Source organism: Triplophysa rosa, linkage group LG24 (assembly GCF_024868665.1).
Source record: "Triplophysa rosa linkage group LG24, Trosa_1v2, whole genome shotgun sequence".
NCBI classification, from domain to species: domain Eukaryota; kingdom Metazoa; phylum Chordata; class Actinopteri; order Cypriniformes; family Nemacheilidae; genus Triplophysa; species Triplophysa rosa.
Genome location: NC_079913.1, coordinates 15,638,223 through 15,662,529, shown reverse-complemented (window position 1 = coordinate 15,662,529; position 24,307 = coordinate 15,638,223). Strand labels below are relative to the sequence as shown.

General features: G+C 39.0%; 1 protein-coding gene and 1 non-coding gene across 3 annotated transcripts; both read left to right on the top strand.

Moving 5' to 3' along the window:
* Positions 1 to 4,227: 4,227 nt before the first annotated feature.
* LOC130547722 (C-type mannose receptor 2-like) lies at positions 4,228 to 24,071 on the top strand. 2 transcript variants are annotated; one of them, XM_057323964.1, is made up of 8 exons: positions 4,228 to 4,694; positions 5,002 to 5,040; positions 8,382 to 8,738; positions 8,933 to 8,986; positions 9,103 to 9,238; positions 9,324 to 9,439; positions 17,719 to 18,060; positions 18,157 to 24,071. In XM_057323964.1, the coding sequence occupies exons 1-8, from the start codon at positions 4,625 to 4,627 to the stop codon at positions 18,528 to 18,530; spliced, it is 1,488 nt and encodes a 495-aa protein (XP_057179947.1). In that variant the 5' UTR covers positions 4,228 to 4,624; the 3' UTR covers positions 18,531 to 24,071. The 2 variants fall into 2 exon arrangements, with proteins under 2 accessions (XP_057179947.1, XP_057179948.1); XM_057323965.1 differs by lacking the exons at positions 8,933 to 8,986; positions 9,103 to 9,238; positions 9,324 to 9,439 and having other exon boundaries at positions 4,229 to 4,694.
* trnav-aac (transfer RNA valine (anticodon AAC)) lies at positions 20,892 to 20,965 on the top strand. Its single transcript has one exon. It is a non-coding gene; the product is annotated as a tRNA-Val (tRNA).
* Positions 24,072 to 24,307: the final 236 nt, after the last annotated feature.

Genomic DNA, 24,307 nt, shown 5'->3' with positions numbered 1-24,307 from the left:
CTTCCCCTTCTCGTCTTCGATTAAAAAGCATCATCTGAGTTAATGTTGTCTTGGCCAATTTTGACCAATGCTGAGATGAAGGCTGTGTTGGCAAGAGTTTTCGGTAAATTTTCTCTTGCTTGTCAAGATACACATGAAGGCGTTTAACACCTTCAGTGAATGGGAGTAAAGATGGCGAGTTCCACTTGGCTTCCTCAAGTGTTCGCCGGGCTGATGAGGAAATGTATTCGGGCCATCTGGACTGATACAGTTGTTGGAAGCTGTTTGCAACTTTTGCTGTTGCTTTGTCTCCACTGATGGTAGAGTGGCTCTCAACAAGCATTGCGATTTTGCTTAGACTATGTCCAAGTTTCACAGCGACACTAGCTGTTTGATACTCAGAAGTTTCTTCATTATATCCATCTGTTCTTTTAACTGCATTAACAGTATGCATGAAGTTTTGGGGATGGATGAGCTCTTTAATAGATTTAAGGGGTGTTACCTCTCTTGCAGATATTAGGAGTCTTCCAAGCTCTCTCATCTTTTGACGAATATGTTCATGCATCTTAACTCTTGAGCCATGCTTGTTGTAAAGATGCTTCCCCAGCTCTAAAATGCACCAGTCATTTCTAGCTGCAAGTGCCACTTCATCTTGGTTCATGGCATTCAACAGCTTCCAAAGGCCGTGAGTCACACCTGGTGGGGGAGGCTGTGCAAAGCCACAAAGAGCCTGAACACAGGTTTTTCCAGGTTTGGGCTTCACGTCAGATGGCTTGAATTTGCAAACCTTCACATGTCTCCACATAGTCTTTTTTAGGAAGAGTCCTTGGCAATATATGCATAAAGCTCTCACCACCCAGGTTCTTTTTAGGCAGTTTCCGTGGAATCATCTGTCCTGTGCCTGTATTAATAACAGTCGTATTGTGAGCAAAGTTACCTTTGTTGCGTAGATACTCAAGCTGCATTCGCCTTTCTTTGGAGCCCTTTCGATGACTAAGGGCCTTCGCTACCTCAACCTCTTTGCTGTGCTTGCGTTCCAGGTGTCTAGCAATTTTTGTGAAAGCACCACCACAAAAAAGCAGTGTTGTTTCTTCCCACCAAACAAAGGCATGTCCAAATGACGTCTTTTCTACATCATTGGTGACGTAGAAGAGACGTCCCCTGAGGAGCCAGAATGAAAGTTTTTACAACGTCTTTTTATGACGTCTTCTGTACTTCTGATTTTGATGTTCTTGTGATCTTTATAATTGCATTGAATCAATATCACTTTTGCACCTGCAATTAATGTTGAAATGTATTAATCCACCATTATTGTGATCAGTGTTTGCTTTAGTTGGGCTCTTGACCGTTACATTTCACTTATAAGTTAGGTTTTCTTTGGCCATTGAGATAATGTGTTAAGATACATTTGTTGTGGCAAAGCAAACAAAGCTAGACATCAAAATACATTTGAGAAAAATGGATGTATGTTTATCAAAATACATTTTAGAATCACACAGACATCAAGAATCAGTTTATGAATCTCAGCAACCCAGATAGCAAATATTTGCGGCCCAAATCCGGCCCACACCTTACTCCCCATAACCCCTCATCTGGCCCACATACCGCGTGGAATGATGGCACTTTTGTGGATCGCTCCTGTTTCCCAGGTTTGGGCCACAAGCAAGCCAAAGCAATGCCGCATGTCAGCCAAAAACAAAACAAATAAAACAGGACTGACCCAAATATAATCAACAGTTCATTTCAATTCTGGCCCAGATTTATCCTAAAACCAACACCTTTCTGTGCTCCTGTTTGACAGAATTTGTATTGAGTTTCATTATTATTGTAGTGATGATTGAGTCATTAGTGATGAACATCTGCTGTTAACAAACACAATCACTGCAGAAAAGATCAACAACAACTACAAAAAATAATTTTTCAATACAAATTCTGTCAAACAGGAGCACAGAAAGGTGTTGGTTTAGGATAAATCTGCCATATGCGTTATGGGGAGTAAGGTGTGGGCCAGATTTGGGCAAATATTTGCTATCTGGGTTGGATGCAGGAAGTTTTGCACATATCCTGGAAAGAGTATTAGCACAGAACACTTTTGTTCGTCAAGAGCTTCAGGCAAACTTCATTTGAATGAGGAAGAGAGCTGAACACGTGAACGTATCATTTTAAAATAATAAACTTACTTTCAATTTTAATTGAACTTTCCCTTTAAATTTTGAGAAAATAAGAGAAAATAATTTCTTTATTACAATTTATTATAAAAAATGCACAACCTATAAACACACTTTTAAGTCACAAATATGTTGTAGTGAAGTCCGGGGAGGATTTAATGGTTGTTTGGTAGCATTACTTGCTACCCATTACATTTATTCCCAAGTATATTTACTGTCATGAGAAATAATAAAAACTCACACTTCTATTAATATTAAAAATGGAATAAAGAGGAATAAAGCTAAGTGAGTCTGGGGACACTATCTGCGAGCCAAGAATCCTCCCTTTTTGCTTCACTGAACGTCATTGTACCGACCCAGAAACAGAAAACACACATGAGATGAGATAACATCAAGTGTTGACATCAATATTTACTTAGATGAATTCAGGGCCGCCAGCTGTCACGCCACACATCCATTTTCTCACGCAGGGCCGTACCCGTTCTTCAATGTCAAAATAAGTCAGGTGACCAATCAAATGAAAAGAGGCAGGACTTATGGTACGTCAGTCTGCACAGGCCTCCCTAATGGTCTATGTAGGAGACCACCGACATATTGTCTGACCATATAAGGACATAATGGCCCCTGAAGTCTGGGAGGAAGTTGCATCCATGTGTTTTGTTGAATGTTACCCCCAAGATAGCAAGAGAGCAGGTGAAAACCATTGAATCAATGTTAAGAACTTTTCATTTGTCAATGTTAATGGCATTGAATCAATGAGAATTAACATTACATTTTTTCAAATAATGTTGAAAAAATGTAAAACAATTCAACAAATCACCATTATTGTGATCAGTGTTTGATTTAGTTGGGACCATGACTATGTCCTTTCTTTCACCACTCTCAATGTTTATAGTAGTGATTCAGTAAAAACACTCACGCATTGATAGAGAAAAAGATGTTTTGAAGAGTTGGGCAGTTGCTCGGTGTATAGCGGTAGTGCAGTTAAAGGCTGAGAAGGCTATTATGTCCAGAAATGTGTCTTGTCATGCTGGTTGGAAGTCTCTTAACATTCTGATAGGAATCAATAAGTAAAGCGAAACATTGGTATTTTTATAATTATGTATCTTCTGTGAAAGGCGTAGGGGCAAAAAACGTTGGACCAATTACTTCCCTCGGTCCGAGCGCAATGATACATCATGTGTACATTTTCAGTCAGCGTATTTTGCATCCCACTGTGCACCCTGTTCACGCAAACATCATACGTCATCAGCGCGCTCATGTGCGATGTGCAGGCAGCGAGCAGGACAATGGCAGGCAGCGAGCAGGTACCTGGAGATGTTCGTTATTGTGGTGATGTAATAAACGTTGTACTGTAATGTTCTCGCCGGTGAATGTGACATGACTGGAACCAATCCAACAGCTTCTGGTCTGTGCGCGCTCATGTGTTTTGGAAGAGGCGTGGCTTTGGATGGTGGGAGGGATCGTATGATTGCACTGCTAACAGGCAAACGTTAGCATTTTCCAAATGATCTACTCTGCCTTTAAGTTATAATATAAAATAATATTGGGGTTCGGTCCGTTCATGACGGGGGTCAAATTCTTGTTCCCTATTATAAAAGAACAGAGAAGATAAAATGTAAGAATAAATTCCTATGACACTCACACATCAACAATGGTGACAATCATCAAACTAATTCAGATCAACTGCAATGCATGCTGGATTTGATGAATGAGTTTTTTGTTCTATGACGTTACCCAGCATGCATTGCAGCATTAAGCTTTTTTTGTTGATTTTCATAGACACTGATTATTCTTGTCTAACTGATTCAGAAACGTAACAGTTTTGTTTAATCTGTTAGTCATCCTCAACACAGCATTCACATTTTAACAACAGAACGCAATCAAAAGTAAGTCAAATAACTTGAAGATGAAAAAAGTATAATTTTCTGATCCCACAGGATCTTAATTCTCTTCACCACAACAGACGTGTATTAAAACGCATGGATGGCAACTCAACTAAAGCAAACACTGATCACAATAATGGTGTTTTGTTTCAACATTAATTGCAGGTGCAAAAGTGATATTGATTCAATGCAATTAACATTCACTAATCAGCTATTTGTTGACATTGATTCAATGATTGCTTGCTGTCTGGGTATCCTTCCTTCTTTGAAACTATGGAGTACTGACTGTAGAACCCAGTTTCTCTTTTGAGTAAAGGAACATGACCTCCTTCCTTAAATAAAATGATAAAACATCACATCAACCTCGGCTGTGTCTTCTAATATCTTTTATTCACTTTCTGACACACATCACACTCTGCAAATAAGATAACGCACACCTTGCTTCTTCTCATTTGAGTTCTTTCATTACACAATAGACAACAGGACAGTCGGTGAGCAATTATACAAATAAGAAGGATGTAAAATATGAAAATGAGTCTTTCTAGAGAAATACCCAAATGATGGGAGGGGCTGAAGATCAGATCTGATATAATGACATATAAACACACAGAGAGAGAGAAACAGCAGCAGATTCACCAGAGAAACACACAAGACATGAAAAGTAAGAACTCTTTACATTCTCGTTCCTATTAATGTTATCCTTCTGATAGGACTCTGTTTTATAAACATTGTGAATTGATCTGAAAATAACTTCTAATGAAACTTTATAAAGAAACTGACTTTCTGAAGAGATGCAGTAGTGATGGAAACGTTGACTTTTAACTTCATTGACATTTATAGATTTATAAATGACAGAAACTAAACAAACTTTTATGTCATACTCACAGATTTATTTGATTTTAAATTTTGCAAATGAATTTAAGTAAAGGTTTAACATCTAAGGTTTTCAATGTGTTTTTTTCTCTCAGAAATGGCTCAAACTCTATATTTCAGCATTCTTGTCATTGGTGAGTTTGTGTTTTTGGCCTTATGTTTGATTTAAATGTCAGGAGAATTGACACCAGAGTTATCTGTCTGTCTATTAATAACTGTTCTATTAAGGTACAATACTTTATTAAATGTATCCCACCCCTCAAGCAAAGGCATGTCCAAAAGACGTCTTCGCTGATGTTGAAAAGATGTCCCTTGAGTGGCCAAAAGTGAAAGGGTTTTTCTACGTCTATTTATGACATCATCTGAACTCAATTAATATTGGGGACATCTGTAAAAAGTTCAAATTGGTTTCAATGGTTTTTCAGACAAGTTTTAGTTTTCAAATGGAAGTAAATGAATTGAGTGAAATTGTTTAAAATAAACTGAGCTGAATGATCTGAATGCAGCAAGCAACCATTGAATCAATGTTAAAAATAGTTGATTGGTCAATGTTAATGGCATGGAATCAATATCACTTTTGCACCCGCTATTAATGTAGAAAAAACGTTGAAATTTCTACAAACCACCATTATTGTGATTAGTGTTTTCATGTTTTCATTGGTGATCTTGAATACTGACATACATTTGTTTTGGCAAAGACAACTAGGATCCAGTGGGATCATATGATGGTGATACTTTTTAAATAACGATATAACCAATATTAAATTACAACAACATATATTATTGTTAATGCTTTCATAACTAATGTCAAGGTTCTAGATTATTCATGTAAAATGACTTTAGCAAAATAAAAAAGTTATTTCGTTGACACACTAATTAGACGTCAGCACTCATCACACAAACCTCAACAATGGTGACAATCATCAAACTAACTCAGATAAACAGATTAACCGTAATGCATTTGTACTATGATATTACCCAGCATGCATTTGTTGACTGTCACATTGTTGAGTTTCATAAACTCATTCTTGATGTCTGGCCAGTGATTTCTGAACACATGTTGTTATTTGCCGTAACAAACCTTGTTTTCTGAGCTAGGGTCCTTTGACTCCAATAATCCCCCCACACTAAATTATTATGATAGTTAACAGCTGAACAAAGTTTCCATTTATTGACATGACATGGTTAGATTCAGATGGTAAATATCATATTAATTTGGGTGTCCACCTTAGAGATAATCACCATATTTATTATGAAGCCATTATATTTCTAAAATATGACATTCAAATATCACGTATTGTTACTACTGTTAATCTACAGTATATTCAATTATTATGAGATAGTTCATGCTTTCAAAATCTTTACTTTTTCAAAATATGTGTGCTGTTTCTTAATATATTGTGATGTTAACATTTATTAATGACAGTATATTTATTGAACAAAAATGAATGATTTTTTTCATTCAAATAAACAAAAAGTAGAATAAACTTTGCTAAAGTGATTATTTTGAACAAGTATTTGCGTAAACATTATTAAAGCCAGATTATTTTATCTTAAGTATTGCATCTGTGTGCCTTTTACTCCAATCCTCATACATTTATATGATTTTTAAACACAATTAACCACCTAGGATGTATTTTCACACAAAATCTGTTGTTCTATAAATGTTTAATACAAACATATATATTTTTCCTGCAATCATACATTATGGGTGTAGTAAAAAGCAAACAAAAATCTTAGGGTGTGCCTTTAGCCTCGTTGTACCCTACATACATCGTGATAAACTTAAAAATGTCATTATTATACAGGAAAAAATGACTTGTGCAAAGCTAAACATATAACGTTACGGACAGCACGCCGGCCAAAACGATCCAAATAACTTACATTTTGATGGTTAAATGACTTGTAAACAAAGTCTGTCATCATCATTTCCTTCATAGCTAGACCTCTATGTCAGAGCAGTGACTGTTCAGCGCATGACATCACAGCATCACCAGAGCAAACTGCTCCCTGCTCCCTAACTACTCTCACGATACTTTACAGCCATGAGCTGAGCAGCGCTGCAGGAGGCAGAACAGACCTGTTCTAATTGTGAAAAGCAACTAATCTTCATTAAAAACTATATCTGAAAGTTTTACAATATTACCAGTTTTACCTTTTGGTCATCTCTGAGGGCCCTGAGGGCTATTGGTTAGTTGAGACTATGATGCCATAGCACTGTATATCACAAAACACTCACACATTAATAACACAGCATAAGGGATAGTTCACCCCAAAATGAAAATTCTGTCATCACATACTCACCCTAAGGTTGTTCCAAACCTGTTTAAAATACTTAGTTTTGCTGAACACAAAGGAATATATTTGTAAGAATGTGAGTAACCAAACAGATCTCATCCCCCATTTACTGCCATAGTGGGGAAAATAAATGTTTGGTTACTGACATTTTCCCAAATATCACATCGATTTGAAACTTACCACAAAACTGCCCCAAATCAACTTATTTACAACGTACATCATTGCATTTTATGACAAAAAATATCACTCTAAAATACAATGTGTTATTTCAACCCATCGTTGGGCCAAAAATGGAAAAACCCAACTGTTGGGTTAAATGAACCCAGAAAAAGTATATATTTGACCAGACAATGGGTTAAAACAACTCAGTATTCAGTTGAAACAACCCAACATAGGCTAATTCACTGTATAACCCAAGGTTTTATTCATTTTTGACCCAAGTAAAACAACCCATTATTTTTTTGAGTGATGGGACACTATAAGGAAATTATACGTTTCTTTTTCTTAATGGTAACAGCAATAATTAGTTTTCACTCGATATCAACGAGTGTACAAAATCTGATTTTGAAATGTTCTCTCAACAAAGGAAATAAAATAACAGTGGTTAGTGCATTAATTTGTGTATAATGAATAAAGTTAGTCTAAACATGTTACTAATGTTTTGTGTTGACTGACAAACTATTTTACATTTTACAAACAAGGCTTTGAAAATGTTGGTCACCGTGATTGACGTTTGTGATTTCAATGTCCAGGTCTAAGTGTATGATGCAACATTACTATTGCTATTAGTGAAATATAGTTTAGCAAGAATAGAATTGAATCGAAGAGAGTAGATTAGGGAATAAAATCTAATAGCACAGAATAATTTGCATAATCAAATAAATTTTAGGTGGGTAAATGTTAAAACAATGATTTTACTGCCTCAGTCTGCCTTATTTTCTTTTGCTTTCTCAATTATTTGTATGGTGTAAGTCTGACGTCTATTAAAATGTGATTTGATTCTGAGTTGCCGACTGGAGCGCTCGTCTCTGTGAGACACTAACAGGCTCAAATCTGTCAGAATCTGTTTCTTCAATGCAAACGTTGCGTCAGTAAATGATGATTGTGTGGTGTCAGCCCACTCCTGCTTCGATCCAGCTCTGAGTGAATGTGTTGGAATAAAAACTCTCTCTTTCAGCTCTCTGCTCATTATCTGAAGGCATTCAGCGCCGCTATCACTATATAAACATGAATAAGACCTGGACTGAAGCTCAGAGATACTGCAGAGAGAACTACACAGATCTGGCCACAGTCCACAACATCAATGACATGAAACAACTGATGAAGAACACTGTGAATAACAATCCGCAGTATGTCTGGATTGGACTGAAGAGAACAGGTGTTTATCAATGGAAGTGGTCTCTGGGTGGTCCTGTGAAATATCTGAACTGGGAAACTGAACCATCAGATCACACAGATAATTGTGCTGTTATGAGAAATGGAGCATGGCGTCAGCAGGACTGTGATGTGGCGTCACAGTTCATCTGCTACAATGGTGAGTGACAGCAAACCTTCACTTCACAAAACACGATTATGAGACAACAATAATAAACATCCCAGTTAAGACACACAACACATGTGATCACATGAACAGGGTTGGACACCTCAGATTAAAGCACATTTTCACAAACAGTCAATGTAACACAGTATCATCTCTACATGTAATTCACTTCTCATGTCTAACTCTAGATGCATCAAAGGATTTCATCATCTTTGAATCACAGACTTTCCTTCTCAGCTGTGGTGAGTTCTCTGAGTTTCATGCGTTTACATGTCCGCTGCTTTAAAGGCCACAGAACACCATGAGAAAATAAAGATTTGTCAAACACATTTGTCTGTAATGTGACTTTTATCATCAGACCAGGGAACCATTAAAGTCCTTTCAGCCATTTATGGGCGCACAGACCGACAGACCTGCTCTGCTGGAAGACCAGATGGCCAGATATCAAATGTTCAGTGCACTCTGAGTACATCTCTAAGTGTGGTGGCCACTCGGTGAGGACAGAAAATGTTATTAAACAGCTTTATTTATATATATATCTTTATATATGTTCGCTGATCTGTGTATTTATTGTCACAGATGTGATGGAGAAACGAGTTGTTCTATGGTTGTGAGCGATACAGTTTTCACTGATCCTTGTTTTGGAATTTACAAATACCTGAATGTGTCTTATGAGTGTGTTGAAGCACCACCAAGTGAGTTTTACACCCGACTGACACCAAACCCTTACAAACACTATACAAGAGTAAAGCTGAAGTGTATTTAAGTGTGATTTATTTAGTAAGTGTATAATTAACAGTCTGCTAGTAGTGAACCTGTAAGTTTGCTATATTAATACTGTTGGGGACTAAACTGGCCCTCTACACTGATACTTGATATCTGTGTTTGTCTGATTCACTTTGACAAGGTAATCGCTTCATATCTTTTTAACCGAGTTCTATCATTTATGACACAGTTGTTTTACAATGTAAGGCAAAATAAAGAAACAATTCTCTGATGTTACAGTCAACATAATCTGATGTTGCCAAAAGGTTTCTCATTGGTCAAAGGTGCTCTTCCTTGGCAACTGAGTTGACCAATCAGCGTTAACCACACATATAGGTCATTTTGTTTAAAAAGGAAGAAGGTTGTGGTAAGATGTGTGATGCAAAGTTCGCAAATTTGTGAACGTAAGCCCTTAAAAAACTGAAATAAAAATAAAATAAAAAAATAAAATGTAATCAGATAAGTCTGTGTTTTGCTAAATTGCTTAAAAATACATCCTTGTTGTTGCTGTTGATATTGGTATTACACCAAAGAAAGCAAATTACTTTCAATGAATAAAACGCTGCAATTGTACAGTAAGTATTATTTTAGAGACATCTGTACCCTTTAAATAATAATTGTAATTCGCTTTGATTGTTAGTTCAACTCCAATACGTGCTATCCCGTTTATCTTAATTTTACATTTACAATAAAAAACAACCCCGCTTTTTAAATTTTCATTTTTATATTAAAATAATATAATGTTATATTGGTTAAGGTAATCTGATCTGAATATCTTCATTTACATTCTTTAACAAATGAAATATGACACAAAACACAATATTTTATTGTAAAGTAACAAACAGGTTTCAACACTGTTCCAGCAGTTAAAGAGAACCAAAGCAAATGTTCTAGTAGTGAAACACAAGAGTCAAGAGCCCAACTAAAGCAAACACTGATCACAATAATGCTAGTCTGGGAAAAATTTATCCTGTTTTTAAAATTAATTCAATGGTTGCTTGCTATCTGGGACACTTTAAAGTTTTAAGTTAACGGAACTATTTCAGTTTTGAGTACAGTTAACTCATTTTTAATGAGTAGATTGTACTGTTCGGGATTATGCTCAAAAAAGTAACTCATTGGATGAACTCAATTTATTTGAGTGCAGGATTTCCATCCAATAAATATGTGTGGCTTCTACTCATAAAAAACAGGCTCATTCAATGACATTTAATTAAGTTGGTCCATTGTAATTTTATTAAATACACTTTAGATCAAACTCATAACAAATAGACTCATGTAATTAAATATAATTGAGTTGATCCAACTTAAATTTTTCATATAACAAAAGCACCATCATGGTGATCAGTGTTTGCTTTGGTTGGCTCTTGACACGTATATTATAATGATAAATTTTCATTGTCTGTTGTGACAGTGTCACACTTGTTGAGTCAATGAAAACTAAGATCCATTGGGATCAAGTGAGTGATGACTGTAATCATTGCATGGGGAAATAATTGCTCAGGAGTGTGTTGTTAATGTGTAATAAGTAAAGACTATGTTTAAGTAATAAATACATCTAACTACATTACATATTGCAGTACATATGCGGTGTGAAAGCGGCACGTGCTGGATGTGCTTTCCCATACTGCGTTTGCCGTGAGTTGCCAATCAGAGAAGCCCCTCCCCCACACGCATTATTATAAACTGCCCCCTAAAAACTTTTTTGTTCTCAGAACGTCCCTGCTGGTGTCGAATACATTCCCAGAACGTTCCACGAGATGGTCACGATGTGCAGTTTTTTAAAGGGTGTGGGGACTTTATTTGGTAGACCTTCACAGAACATTCAGGACGTTCTCTGAACGTATAGGGACCTTTACTACAGGACATTCTCATAACATTTGCAGGACCTTCAGACTACAATGTTGCCTGCCAACAAATGACAACAAGTTATGCTAATTATTTGTCCTTTTGGTCATTTTATAACTGTCATGTCCCAGGCATGTAATTTTATTCTTTTTCTGATAAACTGAGTTCAACTGCAATGCATGCTGGGAGTCATGAATGAGTTTTGTGCTATGATGTTACCCAGCATGCATTGCAGCATGAAGCTTATTTTTGTTCATTGTCACCATTGTCGAGTTTTGTGACGACTGTTGATGCCTAAGTGTGTCAGTAAAATTTATGGTTATGTTGTTCGCAGTACTTTCTAGTGATGGGAAGTTCGGATCATTTTACTGACTCGGACCTTTGAGTCTCGTTCAGCAAAATGAACAAATCTTTTTTCGAGTCATATCGTTCATTTTAGCAAAATATAATTCAAATGTTACGTGTTACTTTCCTAACACATCTACTACTTATGCAAATGTTGATCACATTACGAACAATACAAAACTATAATTCTATAAGAAACAGAAAATATTAATTCATTGTTTACCTGGGTCTTTAGTCTATGATTAGCTCACCACACCTCATATCTGACAAGTCCTCGGGTTTGAGTCGTTCGTTCATCACGTGACAGCGTCGTAAGCTAAACCAATGCCGTCAGAGCCGGAAAGAGAATTGATTAGTTGACCTCTCGAGTCTTCGGGTTTGAGTCGTTTGTTCATCACGTGACAGCCCCCTACGCTTTACCAATGCAGTCTGAGCCGGAAAGAGAATTGATTAGTTCACCTCTCGAGTCTTCGGGTTCGAGTCGTTCGTTCATCACGTGACAGCCCCCTACGCTTTACCAATGCAGTCGGAGCCGGAAAGAGAATTGATTAGTTCACCTCTCGAGTCTTCGGGTTCGAGTCGCTCGTTCACGACGTGACAGCTTCGTAAGCTAAACCAATGCCGTCTGAGCCGGAAAGAGAATTGATTAGTTCACCTCTCGAGTCTTCGGGTTTGAGTCGTTCGTTCATCACCTGACAGTGTCGTAAGCTAAACCAATGCAGTCAGAGCCGGAAAGAGAATTGATTAGTTCATCTCTCGAGTCGTTGGGTTTGAGTCGTTCGTTCATCACGTGACAGCCCCCTACGCTTTACCAATGCAGTCAGAGCCGGAAAGAGAATTGATTAGTTCACCTCTCGAGTCTTCGGGTTTGAGTCGTTCGTTCATCACGTGACAGCCCCCTACGCTTTACCAATGCAGTCAGAGCCGGAAAGAGAATTGATTAGTTCACCTCCCGAGTCTTCGGGTTCGAGTCGTTCGTTCTTTTGTCACAGGACCCATAGAATGTTGCGCAATGCGCATGCGCGACTGGACGAATCACCCCCCGAGACGACTCGTTCTTCCCGAGTCACATTAAAGATTCATTCAAAATGAACGAATCGTTCAAGAATGACCCATCACTAGTACTTTCCACTTTTTAAAAAAGTAAGTTTGCAATAAGATGACTGAAAATTAGTGGCTTACTTTAATTACATTAAAATATGATGAAATTACTTATTCTTATTCTCAATTGGTGTGATTTTAAGCATTTAATCCGTTAACATGGGAAGGTAAACAAATACACACCGCATACGCACTGCAAACAGAGTTTGTATGAAACAGGCGTTATCGTCGCTGACAGCCTGGTGATCACGTGCAACTCACCTCAGAATACGTCGAGGCACATTTTCAAATAGGCACAATCTTTATAAAACAACTGTAAATGATTGGTTTATACTTAAAATCTTCAATATCAAACGGCAACAATGAAAAGGTGGCTTTGGATGTAGCCCAATAGCGTTTAAAGTGATAGCTCACAAAAAATGCTGTGATGAATTACTCATCCTCAAATTGTTCCAAATCTGTATAAATTTCTTTGTTTGGTTGAACACAAAGAAATATATTTGGAAAAAATGGTTTCTGGGGCACCATAGTAGAAAGAAATATTGCATCATTTTTATTTTTAAAGAAAATATTTAAACATGAAAACATACAGTTCTGGGGCACTTTTGACATCTATTTTAATGGTAGTCAATGGTGCCTCAGAACTGCCGGTTGCTAACATTCTTCTAAATATCTTTCTTTGTGTTCAACCGAACAAAGAAATTTGGAACAACTTGAGGATGATTAAATGATGACTTAAAATAAAAAATATCTACGTCCAAATCTCTGTTAATTCAGAATAAGAGCTTTCGTGACTGAAATAAAGTAAAAGTGGTGTCTTTAACAAGGGAATAGTGTTTTGTAGAGCAACTAATAATTACAAATGTTCTAAATGACAGGATGTAATGTTGCTCAAACATTCACTTAACCAAGAAATGTTTTTTAAGAACAAACTTTTGTTGGGATGTTCCCATCTTTCCTTTATCTCAATCCAGTCTTAATTTAGACCAGGAGTCTTCAACTAAAATCGCTTGAGGTCCAGTAAACAAACCCTCCTTACCGGCCGAGGTCCGGACAATTAAATACCTAAAAACATAAATTGATGGTTTTTGGCAGACCAAAGAAATAAACATGTCTTTTTATATCTATACTACGGCATAACAATGTCTGACAACAATATAATGAAGGAAAATGTGCAAAATGCCCTAATCTCTAAACCTGAACTGAACATACATTTATTTCAATTTTAACAACTATATTCAACATCAAGTTGTGACTGATCATCCTCTGATAACATTTCAGCTCTTCTTGTGGCTGTTTCAGCTGAAAGGGGGGTTTGTTTCATATTTTCTTTTAGTTCACGTCTTTATTTTTTTTTACTTCTAAAAGTGTTTCACATGCAGCCTCCATGCACTCTTTTACTATTTTCCCATCAGTAAAGGGCTTGTTTTGTTTTCCTAAGATCCACTGTATTCTTATTGAACATTCATATGCTGGTTGTTGGGCGGTAAGTGAGTGAGGGAGGACCCGTGTAGATCGCTCCTACTGTGTGTGACCGGCCTTCTTTAGCTGACCGTTCAAAATCTGCATTGTGTAACAGATTACAATGAACAACTGGAACTGTTGCTGAAGGAGATTTTATTATGAAGCCTTAGATGGCGCTGGATGGATTAAAGAGAGTACAGCGTAAGTAAAACATTCATCTGTGATTTTTCACCTCTCTCCAAAGCAATCTGAGTACGCAGCACAATAACACATCAAAACAAAAATGACTAAAACACATTACAAGGACATTAAGTGCAAAATGAATAGTTACAAACACTTATCTAGCCATACAAAATAATCTCCTGCAGCTAGTTTTAAATCAAACATGAATTGAAAGATGAACAAATCGATACAATATTAATACAACGAGAAACAGAACAGATATAACCATACCTGGATGGATTAAAGAGAGTACAGTGTAAGTAAAACATTCATCTGTGATTTTCCACCTGCACAGATCAAAAGCAGTCATTAAATCCGTTAAAATCACAACACATACTCAAACCGATGCACTCGGTAATAAAACCATGAAATACAATCCATCCATTTGTAAAACACTTTCTAATACATCCATAACACTGTGAACAACAATATTACTGCATACCATTGGCTTAATCAAACTTTTACAAACATACTGAGAAAGCACCACTAACTAGTGATGGGTCATTCATGAACGATTCGAATCTTTAAAATGACTCGGGAGTAACGAGTGTCTCAGCGAGTGAATCGTTCATTTTGTGTTGACCGCGCATGTGCAACATTGTACCAGAAACAGTAATGAAGTTCGTCTCTTGAATCATCGGGTCCGAGTCCTTTCGTTCTTTTATACCCGAAAGAGAAATGATTAGTTCGTCTCTCGAGTCATCGAGTCATCGGGTCCGAGTCCTTATACCGGAAAGAGAAATGATTAGTTCGTCTCTCGAGTCATTGGGTCCAAGTCCTTATACTGGAAAGAGAAATGATTACCCAGCAAACACAGAACGTTCACCTAACGTTAGTTTTTGGTTCCCTTTTGGTTATTTTTTTGGGACCCAAAAAATAACGTTCCCAGAACGTTGCAGGCTGTTTTTTTTAAATAACCAGAAAATAACCAGAAAATAATGTTCTCTGATGGTTATTTATTGGTTATTTTTTTGCAACCAGAAAATAATGTTCCCAGAACGTTGCAGGCTGTTTTTTTTAAATAACCAGAAAATAACCAGAAAATAACGTTCTCTGATGGTTATTTATTGGTTATTTTTTGCAACCAGAAAATAACGTTCCCTGATGGTTATTTTCTGGGGTTTTTTTGCAACCAGAAAATAACCTGAAAATAACGTTCTCTGATGGTTCTTTTTTTGGCTATTTTTTATGGTAAAAATAGTCAAAACTGGTAAACGTCAGTGACATGTGCAATACATAAATTATAAGATCACATTGAAAACCAAATGAAATTAATAAATGTGCCCTTTAATGGCTGAAAATAATAAACTAGTTAAGCTAAATGAAAATACAATCATCTATATCCATGTGTATTTCTTTAGTGTGGTTGTCTGTTACTGTATGTGTGTGCGCTCGAGCACGTGCATTCTCCGCTCTGCCGCGCACTCCCGTCATTTAAAAATTAAAGGTCATTTCGTTTTACCTCACTGACTAACGCATTAGTTTAGCGGTTTATTTATTTAATTTTTTTATTTAAAACCGTACAGACAGAAGTCATTCATTTTCAATGTGAGCCAGCGGCGAGGAGCGGCGCGGCGCGTCTTGGCCGTTGAGGGCGTCAAGGAGAGTTGAAATCAGGTCAACTTTATGGTAATGAGCTATGACACGGTTCGGCGGCAACCAATCAGAACGTAGAAGTCCATAGCTTGAGATGATTCCAGAAAAAGCAGCCCTGTAAACTTTGGCTCCGACCACATTAGTTCCCAAGCAAAATGGAGAAGTTGGTAATTGCTGTGGCGGGTTTCCCAATCCTATACGACGCGTCCCTGTTTGCGTACAGGGACATAAATAAAAAAAATATGCGTGGACCAAGGTGTCTGAGATTGTTTGTTTTCCTGGTGAGTTGGTGATGATGTGCATTAACGTTATAAATTGTCTGTAAATAAGCGGGAATTTCATGCTAACTTTAGCGTCAGAGCATGCAAACAGTGTTACTGCTGCAGAATATTAAATAACCTATTTATATGCAACATTTATATGCAACAACAGAACGCTTGTTTTCCAGCGGGAATGAAATTAATTTGCTCAAAATAACACCGCTTTGACCAACTGCATTAAAGTTAACGTTACACTTCGACCAGGAGAGTTTGTAATGTAGGTTGCACACAAATTAATGTTAACCAAAGACCAAGGCTAGTAAATGTCTCCTATAATGTTGAAATTAGACTAGCACTTAACCATGAACACAAAAGCCACACCACACAAATGGCTTTTAATTTGTTTATTTCGTTAGCAAACGTGTAACTACAATAAAGTTCTTTCCACCGATCAATCTCTTGTGGTCAGTCAGAACGAGATCAACAAGCTTGTTTGCTTGCGGGCCCTTTAAATACAAGATAAGACTTCGATCTACGTCAGAGCGTCAGCACGCCGAAGACTCTTTCTACTGCGTTGTTGGCAGTTGGCAGCGTTGTTGCATTACAAACATAAGTATCTATTGCATAATGCTCGGGTGGCATATCAACATATGAAATACAAACATATGAAATACAGAACAATAAAAACCGGCAGCTCCAGTCCCAAATAACAACAGTGGGACAACAAGTGGTTGACTTCATGCGGCGCTCCGCAGACTGATCAGCGAATCACAACAAAGTACTGCGAGAGTGATTAAAAAGCACCGCTTGCTTTTTCCGGTGTGATGACCTCAAGTCTATCCCAAAATGCACTCCCATGTACCCTTGTGGACTCGTGCCTAGTGCCCTATAGGTCTGCACTTCCTGACGTCACCAAGTGTGGACTCGGAGGAGGTCCTCAAGACCGGAGTGCGCCATTTGGGACAGGGCGCAGATGCTAACTGTCCGTGGCGCCTTAGGACCCAAACTGCTACTGAGCGGACCTTGATGTGCCTGGTATAAATTTGATTGCATTAGAAAATAATGTTAGGCGTTCATTTATTTATTACGTCAAAAGGCTTTGAGGTCCGGACGGACGCATCTCGCGGTCCGCATTCGGACCGGAGTCCGCTAATTGGGTTAAGTCAACTAATTGGGTTAAGAGTGGAGCATACTGTTTTCTGCACTGTTTTATACACATTCAAGACCTGCGCCTCCACTCTTGTATTCATTATAGTTTGTTTCAGCACCTTCTGATTCTCAAAACTTTCAAAAGAAAAGAGTTTCTGAAGATTCACGTCTAAACTGTTAATGAATGAAAATCATGAGACTTGAATCTTTATTTTCTTCAACAGACAGCAGTAAAGCATACATCATTAATACTTCTAGTACAACATGGAGAGACGCTCAGAGTTTCTGCAGACAGCATCATACTGATCTGATCAATGTGAGGAACCAGACTGACAATCAACTGATCCACAACATCATTCATGATCCTCACACATCTGTCTGGATTGGTCTGTTCAGAGACTCGTGGGAGTGGTCAGATAACATTGACTCCGCCTTCAGATACTGGAACTCTGGTGAACCGAATGATGCTGGTGGTTCTGAAGATTGTACAGTGGTCGGTATGGCTGTTGAGGGGAAATGGATTGACATGTCTTGCAGTCGCACTTATACTTTTGTGTGTCATGAAGGTGAGTTAATAAAAGTCAATGTGTGACGACAGACGTTTCTTCATGATGAAACTGATCTCAGTTCAGTCACAGTGTTTGTGTTGATTGTGTGTTCAGATGAGCTGATATTGATCCAGGAGAATCTGAGCTGGACTGAAGCTGTGACATACTGCAGAGAGAATCATGTGGATCTGGTGTCAGTGGATTCACAGGAGATTCAGCTCATGGTGACTGAAGTTCTTCATCAGGCCTCGTCTGCTGAGGTGTGGCTGGGGTTACGTCACTCCTGCTCTGTGGGCATCTGGTTCTGGGTGAATGGAGAGGTCGTGTGTTATCAGAATTGGGCTCCGGGGAATGAAGCAGCAGTGGACGACTGTGAGCGTGAAGTGAGATCTGGAGCGGTTCAGTCTGGAGGAGATCATCTCTGGATCAGCCTTCCTGGATCTCACAAACTCAACTTCATCTGCAGAAGAAAGGAGAAAGAAATATAAATCACAGAATTTTTTGTTCCTTTGTTAATTTTCTGGTTTTCGTTTTGTTGCTTAACAATAGGGAGCATCTAAGGGCACACTACAAATACATACCCAGCTAACAGAAGTTTGTTATAAGAACGTTCCTTAGAGGTTTTTCATGTTTCTGAAAACGTTGTAAAAACATACAAAATGCCATCATGGTGATCGGTGTTTCCTTGAGTTGGGCTCTTGTACCTTGACTATGAGAGCTAGATCTTTTGATGTGTTGTAACTCTGTGCATGTGATGTACTGTTGTTATGGCATTGCACTGAGAAACTAATGCAATGGAGTTTGTTGGTGGCCATTAAAATCACCATCATTTTGTGGTTAGAATCATTGATCTCATCTGGTTTGAGTGTTGTACTGTTGAGCCTGAAAGTAAAATTGATGGATTCTGTAGTTTTACTTGCATTTTGATGTCTAAAAAAATGGTGAAATCTGGACATTAAAAAAACTACAGCAGACTTTAGACAAACACAGACATGAAGAATCAGTGTATGAGCCTCAATAATGGTGACAATCACCAAACGAAAATGTTATACTGCAATGCATGCTGGGTAACATCATAGCACAAAACATATTCATGATTCCCAGCATGCATTGCAGTTGATCTGTTTATCTGATTAGTCTGTTGATTGTCACCATTATTGAGGTTCATACACTGATTCTTCATGTATGTGTGTTGCAGTTATGCTGTAGATTAAGTTTTTATTAGCGTCCTGTTTTCACAAATGTTTCTAGATATCAAAATGTTCTCAAACTCCCTGATCTTATAGTGTTCTTTCTTGATCAACAGCACAGCACTCAAAGATAAGAGAGATACACAAATCAGTGAATCAAACCACAACATGATGGTGATTTTAATGATCCTCGATCAACACTGGATCAGTTTCTCACTGCATTGCCATAAGGGATGTACTTTAACAGCACTCACATACAGCATGCTAATAAAACAATGAAAGTCAAGAGCCCAACTCAGGAAAACACTGATCACCATGACCGTGACTTTTCTTAGCTGGGGACGTTCTTAAAACATAAAAAAACTGGACACTGAATTTTTTAAAAAAGTTTTCAAAAGCATGAAAAACCTCTAAGGAAAGTTCTTATAACAAACTTTTGTTAGCTGGGTATATGTTTTCCGTGCTGTTTAAAGCCCAATTACTAGCCGCTTCGGCCAAATCACTTTTATAAATGTCGTGACTTCTTGTATCATCTGGTTAGGTCACAGTGTTAGAAGGGAAGGAATTCATTTGTTATTATTCTTATTTACAGAGATATATGTGTGTTTTCTTTCATTTAATGTCTGTGTTTCTGACTTTTTCTTCCAAAAGTTTTGACCAAGATAAATTCACCTCAGAACCTTTTGTGTCTGATCATTTTTAGGTAAATTCTACCTTCTCTGAATAATATTTAAAGTTTAATTATTCTTTTTGATTATTTGTTATTAATATTTAATTAAGTAGACCTTGGAACCTTAAGTCAATTTTGTTGTCAATTTGCATTTACTCAATTTTATTGTGTAACTTTTAAGCAATACAATTGATTGAAATTTCTAATAAGATGTATTTAATTTAAAAAAAAAATGCTTGTAATCTGTTGCCATAATTTTATTGAGTAGATCTAAGGTATTACTTTTTACAGTGCAGATAATACTAATCCCGGGCGAATAGGGCTTAAATTACATTTATCATAATGAACATAACAAACAGAGAAAGAACAACCGATGAAACTACCCGTCTGTATCACAACAAGTGCGCTACGGTTTTTGTGTTATCTATTAAAATATTGAAATGTCTTACCTGTTCAGAAGAAATAAAGCGATGTCTGCATCCGCTTACAATCCTTTCAGATCACGGAGTTCACGCCACCTTTGAAATGCCTTGCCAATATTAATCCTTGTTTTCACACGAGTCCAATCACATTCCCTGTTTCTTTGTAAACTCTCATCAGTTGGTATTTTCTTGTTTTTCACAAATGATGAATTCCCAGATGTCAACACTGCTTGGCGATTAAAAGTAAAAGTACTAAAAGCTGCTATAAGTGATTTAAAATCACACACCATTGTTGATATATGCGTTACATTCATTTAAAATTAAGATTATCTCATCATATGAAACCAGTGAAGAGTTGCTCACTGCACAGCTCTGATCTCTCTGCTTTACAACAGCACATGCTTTGATACAGAGAGAAATCTAACACAGGGGTCAAGGGTCAAGAGCCCAACTAAAGCAAACAGTGATCTCCATGATGGTGACGTCATTTGAACCAAGCCTTCCACTTAACGGTACGACGCTCAAAGAGAGCTATGGCAATCCAGAACGTGAAAGCATGAGCCTCGTGGCCGGTTAGCTCAGTTAGTTAGAGCGTGGTGCTAACAACGCCAACGTCGCAGGTTCGATCCCCGTACGGGCCATTGACTTTTCTCTTGCATCCTGTCCATCGCTCATGGCTACTGCGCCTGGGGTCGTTCGCGGACAGTTGGGAGAGCGTTAGACTGAAGATCTAAAGGTCCTTGGTTCGATGCCGTGTTTCGGCAAGCGCTACTCTTTCCGTCGCTTTGCTCTCGTTAGAGCAGAGCTCTTTGCTGTCACCAGACCGAGCGGCCTTTACTCTGCGATCTGGCGGGTCGGCAACCGCTTGTCAACGGGTTCCATGGTGTAATGGTTAGCACTCTGGACTCGGACTGCGATCCGAGTTCAAATCTCGGTGGGACCTCTCACCGGAACTTCTCCCTTTTTTGGGGCGTCCATGCGGAACCCCGTCAGCGTTTGAGCATTTCTCGTAGAACGTTTGCGCTGTCAACGAAGCACGAGTGAAGTTCATCCATGTTTACATGCAGGAGTAGGGTTGTACTTGTGGAACGATGAACCACATAGAAGATGGAGGGTACAGCAGAACAAATTGCCCATGTCTGAAACGTTAATGTGATTGCAAACAAACACACTAAAAAAAAAAACATTTGGCAGAGACATTTTTCATGCCCAGGGCTAAGGACTTATTTTGACAATTGCTCAACACTAAGGGTGGATAACGCTTTTCAAGAAACTACTGGAAAGCGCAAAGAGACGCCCCACAGCACACGTGCACACTGGCTTATTGAAAAAGGAAGTAACACTGCAAGAAAACGTGTGGAATCTTAAGTGACAACTCGATTGTCTTTGGACGTGAAGCTCCTGCATCACGTTGCTCTGAGTAAAAGCAATGCACGTACCATATGGGAGACTCTTGTCATGTGTGTCGAGGTGCCACAGCGAGGAGCGACACCTGACCCTGATGGCGTTTTGTGAATGAACATATGAGCAGGAATCAGGAAGACCTTTTTCGGCAGCGGTGAGCCTCGACAGGTAGCATAGGGAGGGCTAAGACGCACGAAGGCGTGAAGGAGGCTCCAAAAGCCACTGACGTGGAGAATGCGGGCGTCGGTCCCGCTACCGCTCGCATGCTAAGCGAGCGCTCTACCATTTGGCTAATTCCCCGGCGTTGTCTGCGAAAGACGCTCGTTGCCTCGGCTCAATGAAACGGGGCACACAGGCGGTGGAAATACCTTTCCCACGGGGCTGGACATCACAATAGCGCCACACCGCTTGGCTCATTGGTCTAGGGGTAGGATTCTCGCTTTGGGTGCTAGATGTCTCGGGTTCAAATCTTGGACGAGCCCTGCTTTAGGCCTTCCACTCAACGGTACAACGCTCAAAGGACCGCTATGGCAATCCAGAACGTGAAAGCTGGAGACCCTTGATAACGCCAAGGTCGCGGGTTTGATCCCCGTACGGGCTGATGATTTTTCTCTTGTATCCTGTCCATCACTCATGGCTACTGCGCTTGGGGTCCTTCGCAGACAGGCCTGCGAATCGACGTGGCCAAAATAGCTGAGTTGGGAGAGCGGTAAGTCTGAAGATCTAAAGATCCCGGGTTTCGGCAAGCGTGCCTACTGTATGTCCATGACTTTGCTCTCGTTACACCGAGCCGCCTTTTCCCATTGATCTGGCGGGTCGGAAACCACTCGACATGGTGTAATGGTTAGCACTCTGCGTTTACTTGCTGGTTAGCCCCATTTACTTGCTGTAACTGTTCATATACCTTCGGAGAGACTGCCTCGATTAAGGCTACACATCGAACCAGGCTCCTGCGGAGGACCGGTCACGATCATGTAGACCGATTGGCTACCCCTTCATTCATACCTCTCGTCAAAGATCGTTCACCTTCGGATCAGTTCGGAAGCGGGGGCAGGGCGCCCTCGACATTCTCTTGCACTCCGATTGGTCAAATGTTGAAAATGTTGAACTTCCACTCTGCGATTGGCTGCAAATGTTGAAGCGCTCAGCCCGATTGGCTACGAATGTTGAGCGCTCCAACGCGATTGGCTGCGAATGTTGAAGCGCTCCCACGCGATTGGCTGCGAATGTTGAAGCGCTCCCACGCGATTGGCTGTGAGTTCGCAGTCTCCTCTGGAGGCGTGGGTTCGAATTCCAATTCTGACATTGCTTTTCACAACCTGGAGTCTCCAGGTGCTCACGTGCTTGCCTTTACATGGAAACGGTCATTCGCTGATTTCTGGCAGACAGTGTAAGGCACAGGTGTCAAATCCAGTTCCTGGAGAGCCAGTGTCCAGCAGAGTCTTGCTCCAACCTCAGCTGCCTTGAAGTTGCTAGTAGTCCTCTGAAGGGCTTGATAAGCAGGATCAGGTGTGTTCCATCAGGCGTGAGCGTGCATTCTGTCTGCCCCGTACTCCTTTGCCTACTGTCAGTTTGCATTCTTCTTGTGCTGTTTTCCTGTGCATGGGTATTCGGAAACCACAGTCAGGCAATGCCAGTGGTGACTACGTGGGTTCGAGCCCCACGTTGGGCATGTTGTAGCCTTCTGTCCTTGGTGCTCTCCGAAAACAGCCGCTATATTGGCGTGCTGCGACGTATGTGGTTTTGACTCTGCAAAGCTCTGCTGTTTCTTTCCAAGTCAAACCAATTCCGAGAAACAAATTCCACGTCTTGTTCTGCTGCCGGCCTGCCGCCTCTGTCTGTCTCTGTGGCACTGCCTGAGGACGGAGAGCCTGTCTAATATCAACAAATCTCTGCATTTCCATCTTTTCCATTTTATGACAGCCAATCAGTTTTCACCATTTCCATCTTTTCCATTTTATGACAGCCAATCACCGTGGCCCTTTTCCAAAATTATCTCTTTGCCGGGGCATGCGCAGTAAGTCCGCCTCCCATCGCTCACAGCGAGTTATTTTATTATACTTTTGTGAGTTACTTTGAGAAAAAAGCTGCCTTTAAATCCGTCTTTGAATTTAGCGACTTGGGAGTTTAATCCACCAATGTAAGATTCCTCTTTTAAATTAAGTAGCTGCACTGTAAAAAAATGAGAGGTAAAATAATGGTGAAATGCATGGCAGCACAGGGTGCCAAAGGTTGACCATTAACAGAAATAACGCTCCACCCTGAACTGAGGTCACGTGTTTAAACTGTGAACATAAGAAAACATGTGTCTACCATACAATAAAATAACATGTTTTCACTGTAGTACCAAATGATTCGTCTGGTAAATAAAACAATGACTTCAATTAAAATGGTTGAATTTATAAATTGGTAAAATGAAAAAGCAACAGGATTCAAACTTTAAAAGTACACTGACAAAACTTTATGTGTGTTTTACTACTTTTAAACAAGTACTTTGTTAATTGAGATGTTTACACAACTTCTATTATTATTCTATTTTGTTTAATTGTGTACAAAGCAAGTAAAGACTATGAGGTGAT